Source organism: Oncorhynchus keta, chromosome 28 (genome assembly GCF_023373465.1).
Source record: "Oncorhynchus keta strain PuntledgeMale-10-30-2019 chromosome 28, Oket_V2, whole genome shotgun sequence".
Classification (NCBI taxonomy): domain Eukaryota; kingdom Metazoa; phylum Chordata; class Actinopteri; order Salmoniformes; family Salmonidae; genus Oncorhynchus; species Oncorhynchus keta.
This window is the reverse complement of record NC_068448.1, coordinates 63,704,169-63,716,085: the sequence shown is the minus strand read 5'-3', so window position 1 is coordinate 63,716,085 and position 11,917 is coordinate 63,704,169. Positions and strand designations below refer to the sequence as shown.

The 11,917-nt window shown below is 47.3% G+C and overlaps 1 protein-coding gene across 1 annotated transcript in view; it reads left to right on the top strand.

Annotated features, from left to right (window-relative positions):
* Positions 1–717: 717 nt before the first annotated feature.
* ankrd33ba (ankyrin repeat domain 33ba) overlaps positions 718–11,917 on the top strand; it is a 29,663-nt gene continuing 18,463 nt past the window's right edge. The window contains exon 1 of the mRNA XM_052483549.1: positions 718–1,737. Coding sequence (XP_052339509.1) covers positions 1,315–1,737 — 423 coding nt within the window. The 5' untranslated portion in view covers positions 718–1,314. The remainder of the gene's footprint in view (positions 1,738–11,917) is intronic.

Sequence of the window (11,917 nt, the reverse complement as noted above, 5' to 3'; positions counted from 1 at the left end):
GATCTGATTAGCAATGGGCTGATACACTGCAGACTGATTTAGAGGTTGCATAGGCCTCGGGCGCCTAGGACAGCTGGGGCCGGGACAGGGACAGATTAGGGTCAGATACACCAAGAGAGGAGAGTCCCTCTAGCAAGCAGACACACAGATCCACAGGCCATTTAACAAGCACAATTACCACTGTCTTGGATTGGCATCATGAGTTGATGGAACCTTATTAAACATGGATTGGTCAGTGAATCAATAGTCAGTTTTCGGCCTACTTTAACTTGGCTTGTTCTACAAGTGTGAAAATGTGAAAAGTGGTTGTACGGTTGAATCAAGGATGGATATCTGAACTGGTGTGACTGTTCTACCGAGTGTCTGAGTCATTCACAGTGAGAACTAAGGTAATGTAGGGGGATTTCCTGACAGGTCTCACATCATCCAATAAACAGAAAATGTACATTTGAAACCGCAGAATGACTGCACAGACGTTTTACTTTGCTTTTGCAGTATGAATCATTCTAAGGATGACCAATGTCTCATGAAAGGGTTGCAATGGGGTTGCCCCCATTTAGCTAAAATGATAATCTCAAAGTATGTCTGATGTCAACATTTCAGACAGAGCGGAATTAATCTGCTCAAACGAAAACGAAATGAGGGAGGGCATGAGGGGAGAGCCATGGAGAGGAGGGGGGAGTTGGCTACGAAACTAATCGGATTATGGGACGACAGTTTATCGAGTGCCTGTTTTTCTACTCTGCGCGTTTGCTGGGTGAGTGTGGCTCTTTTACTTTGGGTACTGCGTGTCTATTGTTTTCTGTCCTAATGAGGAACACTTTTTTTTTCTTACTGAAGACGACATAACAAGAGTTGGCGTAACTCTCGGTTTACTTCGTGTCGGCAAAGGGGGATGTTGACTGTTGAATTGCACTTCACGGGTATTTAATTTTCTCACTGCTGCAGACGTGATGGAAAAACTTTCAATGTTTTATACAATCCATTTTTGACTCCGGTGAAGGCTCCAACCCGGTGTAGTTTAGGTTGGTATTCCAGGGACAGCGCAGCGATATGATTTCATGTTAATTTCTCTCTGGGATGCTGGAGTTGGACTATTATCAGGGGAATATTCCTCAAGGAAGTAGGATCAGCAGTTTGCCTGTTAGATCACATCACAACGAGTTACCAAACCTTCACTGCCATTCCATTTCCAGGCTCTTTGCAAAGTTCAACTCATACTCCGCGTTGATGTTGGAAAAAACGTCCACGTGCTCTTCGCCCGAGATCCACCCGTTCTTCCCCCCTGAGGAGGACAGCCACCTAGGGGGTTAGATGGTGCTGATCACGGATGAGAGAGACGGAGGTGGCTCCTCTACTACGGTCCGAGTCAAACAGCAGCAGCAGAACCCCAAAGGGGCCAGCGGCGTCGCCCAGGTCCATCCGACCATTACCGAGGAATCACCGTCCTTATCAGACGATGACTCATATCTCGGGTCCTGCGAGTCAGAGGGGGATGAGTACGAGGAATACGACGATTTCTCGTTATTACCGGACAGTAAAAGTATCGCTTCGGACGACTCCTTTTACCCACCGGACGATGTGTTCGCGGACAACGAGCGGACCCCGTCTCCACCGAGTCCCGAGCCGCTGACGTTCTTCCAGGCGTGCTGCACCAACAACGCCACGATAGTCCGGATCATGATCCGACAAGGTGTGGGGGTAGAGGAGGTGAGGGAGACGGATAAAAACAACAGGGTAAGTCGGGTTAAATGTGCCCATATGTGTGTGTCAAATATATATTTTTTATCGGAATGTGTTCTGTTGTAATGTATTTCTATCCAGTGGCTTCTCTTCCTGCGGTGGGTTTGGAGATTAGGTCGTTTGGCACTGCCTTGTACACAATGGTGCGTGCGGTGTGAACTCACCTGTGCGTAATTACGCATGGTCAAAGTGCATATCCAAAGTGATCAACTGTTGTATATTTGTTGAAGTACGTCAACAGCTATGTATTCGCTCATGTATGTCAGTGTGTCGAGGGGTTAAACAAATATATTTTTTAAAGTGTTAAGAACATGTCAGCCACGACAACAGTAATCAGATGTTTCATATAACTTGGCCATTGTAGCAGATATTTCAACTTTGAGAGTCATGATTAACATTAGATCCCAAAGTTAAACCTATTCTTCCCATCCAAGCTGTGCTGAGTTGCTAAAGTAGTTTGTTTGTCAGTAGAATCAGAACCAGAGACACATCTCATATTAGTTTCATTTCCTTTCACGTGTGTGTGTCTGCCCAGGATTTATGGGTCTTGAGAGAGGAGCCTGAAGTTCTGTCATAATTACAGCAACAGGAAAACACGGAGTCTCTCACAGTCAGCAGAACAACCGGCACTGTGTGTGTGTGTCTTTATGTGTCTGTCTGTGTTTTACTGTTTGTGGGTGGATTCAGGGTACCCGTGAGAGAATCAGTGTAATATAGGTTTGCTTACTGACTTTCTAATATGAATCTCCCCACTGTCAATTAAAGGCCTGTACTGTTAAGACAGTGTTTTACAGAGACTCATGAGAAGAGCGTTCTCATTTAGGCCTACAGGCTGTCCATTACAAGTCAATAACTGCTTTATAAATCTCATAGTAATAATGTATGTTTGATTTGACAATGCAAAGAGACCTGGAATACCAAGCAGGTAATACATGCTCTCAGTTGGATGTGGCTGTGTATCAATGATATATATAAACCCTGGATTGCTGATACTATGTATTGGCCATTGAGAGGCTTTGAAGCCACTGTTCGGCCATATTGGCACTCCCAAGTAGGAGCAGTCCTCCATAGAAATGATTGGAATTCTACACTACTTCAATTAAATGTTTCAAGGGCAAGATGACATGTATTTCATATATTTTTTTGTTGCTGTAGTGGGGACAGTATCATAAGTAATCTCAAAAAATTGTAATACAAAATATTTTTTACACGGGTGAGGGAGTGCCAAGATGGAGGCATCGTGGCGTCAACACAGCATCCCTTATTAGCCCATCTAATGTATACATAATGGTTCCCAAGTGGTTTTGCATTATTGTTACGACACATGGTGTTTTCAGTGTCAGTATGACTCACCAGATACACACCACTATGTTTTCCAACAACACAGAAAACTAAGAGGAACTGGCTGTAAAACCACCAGTTGGACCCTTCATTTGAATTGATAGACACTCAAAACCACTAAAGACCAACTCCCCTTTGAGTATTCGTGCCTCTGTATGTTGTTTAGTTCTCACTGTGAATATAAACATATGCACACACACACACACACACACACACACACACACACACACACACACACACACACACACACACACACACACACACACACACACACACACACACACACACACACACACACACACACACACACACACACACACACACACACACACACACACACACACACACACACTCACTCACTCGTTCTGGCAGTGAGCGAGATCAGCCTTTATCAGACTGTACAGTGAAGTGGTCATGCAGTCCTCTCTCTGTGTGTTATCAATGATGAGGTCACAGGACCTGAGGGAGGAACAGTGTGAATTACATAAACAGAATTGTAACGTCATGATGCCGACAGGCTGTCTCTCACTGCCTGGCCTTGGGACTGCTATTCATCTGCTCCCATGCTGCAGCCTTCCTCATCAACTCTCTCGGTGTGTGTTGGTGGCGTTGTGCCTGCAGGGTAGCCTAGTGGTTAGAGCATTGGACTAGTAACCGAAAGGTTGCAAGTTCGAATCCCCGAGCTGACAAGGTACAAATCTGTCGTTCTGCCCCTGAACAGGCAGTTAACCCACTGTTCCTAGGCCGTCATTGAAAATAGGAATTTGTTCTTAACTGACTTGCCTAGTTAAATAAAGGTAAAATAAAAAAATAAAAAATTCCTCATCAACGCTGCCTGTTGAGGAATTCTTATGATAATTATGGGTATAATAGGAAGAGAGAAATGTGAGTGGATATCCGCAGTTGGGAGAGAGAGATGGAGGGAGAAAGACAGTCCTTCGTTTTAAGAGTGTGTGATAAATCTCATTACACTGGGACACAGTCCTGTCTCCTGTCTTGTGTTCATTACACTGGGACACAGTCCTGTCTCCTGTCTGCTGTTCATTACACTGGGACACAGTCCTGTCTCCTGTCTGCTGTTCATTACACTGGGACACAGTCCTGTCTCCTGTCTTGTGTTCATTACACTGGGACACAGTCCTGTCTCCTGTCTGCTGTTCATTACACTGGGACACAGTCCTGTCTCCTGTCTGCTGTTCATTACACTGGGACACAGTCCTGTCTCCTGTCTTGTGTTCATTACACTGGGACACAGTCCTGTCTCCTGTCTTGTGTTCATTACACTGGGACACAGTCCTGTCTCCTGTCTGCTGTTCATTACACTGGGACACAGTCCTGTCTCCTGTCTTGTGTTCATTACACTGGGACACAGTCCTGTCTCCTGTCTTGTGTTCATTACACTGGGACACAGTCCTGTCTCCTGTCTTGTGTTCATTACACTGGGACACAGTCCTGTCTCCTGTCTTGTGTTCATTACACTGGGACACAGTCCTGTCTCCTGTCTGCTGTTCATTACACTGGGACACAGTCCTGTCTCCTGTCTTGTGTTCATTACACTGGGACACAGTCCTGTCTCCTGTCTTGTGTTCATTACACTGGGACACAGTCCTGTCTCCTGTCTGCTGTTCATTACACTGGGACACAGTCCTGTCTCCTGTCTTGTGTTCATTACACTGGGACACAGTCCTGTCTCCTGTCTTGTGTTCATTACACTGGGACACAGTCCTGTCTCCTGTCTGCTGTTCACATTACACTGGGACACAGTCCTGTCTCCTGTCTTGTGTTCATTACACTGGGACACAGTCCTGTCTCCTGTCTGTCTGTTCATTACACTGGGACACAGTCCTGTCTCCTGTCTGCTGTTCATTACACTGGGACACAGTCCTGTCTCCTGTCTTGTGTTCATTACACTGGGACACAGTCCTGTCTCCTGTCTTGTGTTCATTACACTGGGACACAGTCCTGTCTCCTGTCTGCTGTTCATTACACTGGGACACAGTCCTGTCTCCTGTCTTGTGTTCATTACACTGGGACACAGTCCTGTCTCCTGTCTTGTGTTCATTACACTGGGACACAGTCCTGTCTCCTGTCTTGTGTTCATTACACTGGGACACAGTCCTGTCTCCTGTCTGCTGTTCATTACACTGGGACACAGTCCTGTCTCCTGTCTTGTGTTCATTACACTGGGACACAGTCCTGTCTCCTGTCTTGTGTTCATTACACTGGGACACAGTCCTGTCTCCTGTCTGCTGTTCATTACACTGGGACACAGTCCTGTCTCCTGTCTGCTGTTCATTACACTGGGACACAGTCCTGTCTCCTGTCTGCTGTTCATTACACTGGGACACAGTCCTGTCTCCTGTCTTGTGTTCATTACACACAGTGGGACACAGTCCTGTCTCCTGTCTGTCTGTCTTGTTCATTACACTGGGACACAGTCCTGTCTCCTGTCTTGTGTTCATTACACTGGGACACAGTCCTGTCTCCTGTCTTGTGTTCATTACACTGGGACACAGTCCTGTCTCCTGTCTTGTGTTCATTACACTGGGACACAGTCCTGTCTCCTGTCTGCTGTTCATTACACTGGGACACAGTCCTGTCTCCTGTCTTGTGTTCATTACACTGGGACACAGTCCTGTCTCCTGTCTTGTGTTCATTACACTGGGACACAGTCCTGTCTCCTGTCTTGTGTTCATTACACTGGGACACAGTCCTGTCTCCTGTCTTGTGTTCATTACACTGGGACACAGTCCTGTCTCCTGTCTTGTGTTCATTACACTGGGACACAGTCCTGTCTCCTGTCTGCTGTTCATTACACTGGGACACAGTCCTGTCTCCTGTCTGCTGTTCATTACACTGGGACACAGTCCTGTCTCCTGTCTTGTGTTCATTACACTGGGACACAGTCCTGTCTCCTGTCTTGTGTTCATTACACTGGGACACAGTCCTGTCTCCTGTCTTGTGTTCATTACACTGGGACACAGTCCTGTCTCCTGTCTGCTGTTCATTACACTGGGACACAGTCCTGTCTCCTGTCTTGTGTTCATTACACTGGGACACAGTCCTGTCTCCTGTCTGCTGTTCATTACACTGGGACACAGTCCTGTCTCCTGTCTTGTGTTGGGACATTACACTGGGACACAGTCCTGTCTCCTGTCTGCTGTTCATTACACTGGGACACAGTCCTGTCTCCTGTCTTGTGTTCATTACACTGGGACACAGTCCTGTCTCCTGTCTGCTGTTCATTACACTGGGACACAGTCCTGTCTCCTGTCTTGTGTTCATTACACTGGGACACAGTCCTGTCTCCTGTCTTGTGTTCATTACACTGGGACACAGTCCTGTCTCCTGTCTTGTGTTCATTACACTGGGACACAGTCCTGTCTCCCTGTCTTGTGTTCATTACACTGGGACACAGTCTTGTCTCCTGTCTTGTGTTCATTACACTGGGACACAGTCCTGTCTCCTGTCTTGTGTTCATTACACTGGGACACAGTCCTGTCTCCTGTCTGCTGTTCATTACACTGGGACACAGTCCTGTCTCCTGTCTGCTGTTCATTACACTGGGACACAGTCTGGGACACACACAGTCCTGTCTCCTGTCTTGTGTTCATTACACTGGGACACAGTCCTGTCTCCTGTCTTGTGTTCATTACACTGGGACACAGTCCTGTCTCCTGTCTTGTGTTCATTACACTGGGACACAGTCCTGTCTCCTGTCTGCTGTTCATTACACTGGGACACAGTCCTGTCTCCTGTCTTGTGTTCATTACACTGGGACACAGTCCTGTCTCCTGTCTGCTGTTCATTACACTGGGACACAGTCCTGTCTCCTGTCTTGTGTTCATTACACTGGGACACAGTCCTGTCTCCTGTCTGCTGTTCATTACACTGGGACACAGTCCTGTCTCCTGTCTTGTGTTCATTACACTGGGACACAGTCCTGTCTCCTGTCTGCTGTTCATTACACTGGGACACAGTCCTGTCTCCTGTCTTGTGTTCATTACACTGGGACACAGTCCTGTCTCCTGTCTTGTGTTCATTACACTGGGACACAGTCCTGTCTCCTGTCTTGTGTTCATTACACTGGGACACAGTCCTGTCTCCTGTCTTGTGTTCATTACACTGGGACACAGTCCTGTCTCCTGTCTTGTGTTCATTACACTGGGACACAGTCCTGTCTCCTGTCTTGTGTTCATTACACTGGGACACAGTCCTGTCTCCTGTCTGCTGTTCATTACACTGGGACACAGTCCTGTCTCCTGTCTGCTGTTCATTACACTGGGACACAGTCCTGTCTCCTGTCTGCTGTTCATTACACTGGGACACAGTCCTGTCTCCTGTCTGCTGTTCATTACACTGGGACACAGTCCTGTCTCCTGTCTTGTGTTCATTACACTGGGACACAGTCCTGTCTCCTGTCTGCTGTTCATTACACTGGGACACAGTCCTGTCTCCTGTCTTGTGTTCATTACACTGGGACACAGTCCTGTCTCCTGTCTTGTGTTCATTACACTGGGACACAGTCCTGTCTCCTGTCTTGTGTTCATTACACTGGGACACAGTCCTGTCTCCTGTCTTGTGTTCATTACACTGGGACACAGTCCTGTCTCCTGTCTGCTGTTCATTACACTGGGACACAGTCCTGTCTCCTGTCTGCTGTTCATTACACTGGGACACAGTCCTGTCTCCTGTCTTGTGTTCATTACACTGGGACACAGTCCTGTCTCCTGTCTTGTGTTCATTACACTGGGACACAGTCCTGTCTCCTGTCTGCTGTTCATTACACTGGGACACAGTCCTGTCTCCTGTCTGCTGTTCATTACACTGGGACACAGTCCTGTCTCCTGTCTTGTGTTCATTACACTGGGACACAGTCCTGTCTCCTGTCTTGTGTTCATTACACTGGGACACAGTCCTGTCTCCTGTCTGCTGTTCATTACACTGGGACACAGTCCTGTCTCCTGTCTGCTGTTCATTACACTGGGACACAGTCCTGTCTCCTGTCTGCTGTTCATTACACTGGGACACAGTCCTGTCTCCTGTCTGCTGTTCATTACACTGGGACACTGGGACACAGTCCTGTCTCCTGTCTGCTGTTCATTACACTGGGACACAGTCCTGTCTCCTGTCTGCTGTTCATTACACTGGGACACAGTCCTGTCTCCTGTCTTGTGTTCATTACACTGGGACACAGTCCTGTCTCCTGTCTGTCTGCTGTTCATTACACTGGGACACAGTCCTGTCTCCTGTCTTGTGTTCATTACACTGGGACACAGTCCTGTCTCCTGTCTTGTGTTCATTACACTGGGACACAGTCCTGTCTCCTGTCTGTTCATTACACTGGGACACAGTCCTGTCTCCTGTCTGTGTTCTGTTCATTACACTGGGACACAGTCCTGTCTCCTGTCTGCTGTTCATTACACTGGGACACAGTCCTGTCTCCTGTCTGCTGTTCATTACACTGGGACACAGTCCTGTCTCCTGTCTGCTGTTCATTACACTGGGACACAGTCCTGTCTCCTGTCTTGTGTTCATTACACTGGGACACAGTCCTGTCTCCTGTCTGCTGTTCATTACACTGGGACACAGTCCTGTCTCCTGTCTGCTGTTCATTACACTGGGACACAGTCCTGTCTCCTGTCTGCTGTTCATTACACTGGGACACAGTCCTGTCTCCTGTCTTGTGTTCATTACACTGGGACACAGTCCTGTCTCCTGTCTTGTGTTCATTACACTGGGACACAGTCCTGTCTCCTGTCTGCTGTTCATTACACTGGGACACAGTCCTGTCTCCTGTCTTGTGTTCATTACACTGGGACACAGTCCTGTCTCCTGTCTGCTGTTCATTACACTGGGACACAGTCCTGTCTCCTGTCTTGTGTTCATTACACTGGGACACAGTCCTGTCTCCTGTCTTGTGTTCATTACACTGGGACACAGTCCTGTCTCCTGTCTTGTGTTCATTACACTGGGACACAGTCCTGTCTCCTGTCTGCTGTTCATTACACTGGGACACAGTCCTGTCTCCTGTCTGCTGTTCATTACACTGGGACACAGTCCTGTCTCCTGTCTGCTGTTCATTACACTGGGACACAGTCCTGTCTCCTGTCTGCTGTTCATTACACTGGGACACAGTCCTGTCTCCTGTCTTGTGTTCATTACACTGGGACACAGTCCTGTCTCCTGTCTGCTGTTCATTACACTGGGACACAGTCCTGTCTCCTGTCTGCTGTTCATTACACTGGGACACAGTCCTGTCTCCTGTCTGCTGTTCATTACACTGGGACACAGTCCTGTCTCCTGTCTGGGGACACAGTCCTGTCTCCTGTCTTGTGTTCATTACACTGGGACACAGTCCTGTCTCCTGTCTTGTGTTCATTACACTGGGACACAGTCCTGTCTCCTGTCTTGTGTTCATTACACTGGGACACAGTCCTGTCTCCTGTCTTGTGTTCATTACACTGGGACACAGTCCTGTCTCCTGTCTTGTGTTCATTACACTGGGACACAGTCCTGTCTCCTGTCTTGCTGTTCATTACACTGGGACACAGTCCTGTCTCCTGTCTGCTGTTCATTACACTGGGACACAGTCCTGTCTCCTGTCTGCTGTTCACACAGTCCTGTCTCCTGTCTGCTGTTCACAGTTACACTGGGACACAGTCCTGTCTCCTGTCTGCTGTTCATTACACTGGGACACAGTCCTGTCTCCTGTCTGCTGTTCATTACACTGGGACACAGTCCTGTCTCCTGTCTGTGTTCATTACACTGGGACACAGTCCTGTCTCCTGTCTGCTGTTCATTACACTGGGACACAGTCCTGTCTCTGTGTTCATGTCTTGTCTTGTGTTCATTACACTGGGACACAGTCCTGTCTCCTGTCTGCTGTTCATTACACTGGGACACAGTCCTGTCTCCTGTCTTGTGTTCATTACACTGGGACACAGTCCTGTCTCCTGTCTGTGTTCATTACACTGGGACACAGTCCTGTCTCCTGTCTTGTGTTCATTACACTGGGACACAGTCCTGTCTCCTGTCTTGTGTTCATTACACTGGGACAGTCCTGTCTCCTGTCTGCTGTTCATTACACTGGGACACAGTCCTGTCTCCTGTCTCATTACACTGGGACACAGTCCTGTCTCCTGTCTTGTGTTCATTACACTGGGACACAGTCCTGTCTCCTGTCTTGTGTTCATTACACTGGGACACAGTCCTGTCTCCTGTCTGCTGTTCATTACACTGGGACACAGTCCTGTCTCCTGTCTTGTGTTCATTACACTGGGACACAGTCCTGTCTCCTGTCTGCTGTTCATTACACTGGGACACAGTCCTGTCTCCTGTCTGCTGTTCATTACACTGGGACACAGTCCTGTCTCCTGTCTTGTGTTCATTACACTGGGACACAGTCCTGTCTTGTGTTCTGGGACACAGTCTGTCTCCTGTGTTTCATTACACTGGGACACAGTCCTGTCTCCTGTCTGCTGTTCATTACACTGGGACACAGTCCTGTCTCCTGTCTGCTGTTCATTACACTGGGACACAGTCCTGTCTCCTGTCTGCTGTTCATTACACTGGGACACAGTCCTGTCTCCTGTCTGCTGTTCATTACACTGGGACACAGTCCTGTCTCCTGTCTGCTGTTCATTACACACAGTGGGCTGTTCATTACACTGGGACACAGTCCTGTCTCCTGGGACACAGTCCTGTCTTGTGTTCATTACACTGGGACACAGTCCTGTCTCCTGTCTTGTGTTCATTACACTGGGACACAGTCCTCTCCTGTCTGCTTTCATTACACTGGGACACAGTCCTGTCTCCTGTCTTGTGTTCATTACACTGGGACACAGTCCTGTCTCCTGTCTGCTGTTCATTACACTGGGACACAGTCCTGTCTCCTGTCTGCTGTTCATTACACTGGGACACAGTCCTGTCTCCTGTCTGCTGTTCATTACACTGGGACACAGTCCTGTCTCCTGTCTGCTGTTCATTACACTGGGACACAGTCCTGTCTCCTTCCTCGTGTTCTGTAAAACACACATGCTAGGCTTCATGTTTCTGTCAAACTTAGGTTGTAAAATGGTTCTGATGCCTCTGTGATACAATGAAGAGAATGTCTGCATGAATATCTACATAATATTTGTGTTTTTTTTTTTTCTGTGCAGAAAATCTCTCAGTTTTATCACATTGGTTGTGCCAAAGCAAAATAGGACTTAGAGGTTATAGTTTGAAATATGTTTTCAGTTTGCTTAGCCATAGAAATAAGGGACAATGTTTTCATCCATGAAGGATCTGCTGTATCAGGAATGACAATCTTAACTCTCTGTCAAACTGTCACCAAAGCTCTGTTTTGGGTTTTGGGTGTCTCTCCGGGTGAGGCATGTCCTATCTAATATCCTCTGGTGTCACCGAGGCCAGCGTGACGGAATCAACTTCTATCTGGCTCTAATTTACACCAAAAAACACATGTTTAATGTTTTAAAACTGTTGAAATAGTATAGAAATGAGTTACACACGTATAATTCTGTTTGCTATTGCTGTAGTTTAGAAGTTGTGAAATGTAAAAAATGGATCTGGCCAGCTAAAGACAAAGCACAATAAACTGGCTCCATATGATATAGTAATATGGTACCATACAGTAACTGTACACGGACATAATCAACATCCTGTCTAGGGGGTTAAAGGTCACCCTCTGGACTGGACACAACCCTGATGACAGAGATAACCTCTGACTCTAGAGAGGATGTGCTGACTTTCTGTCTCTCTCTCAATTCAATTCAAAGGACTTTATTGGCATGGGTAACATCTATTTTGATTGCCAAAGCAAGTGAGGTAA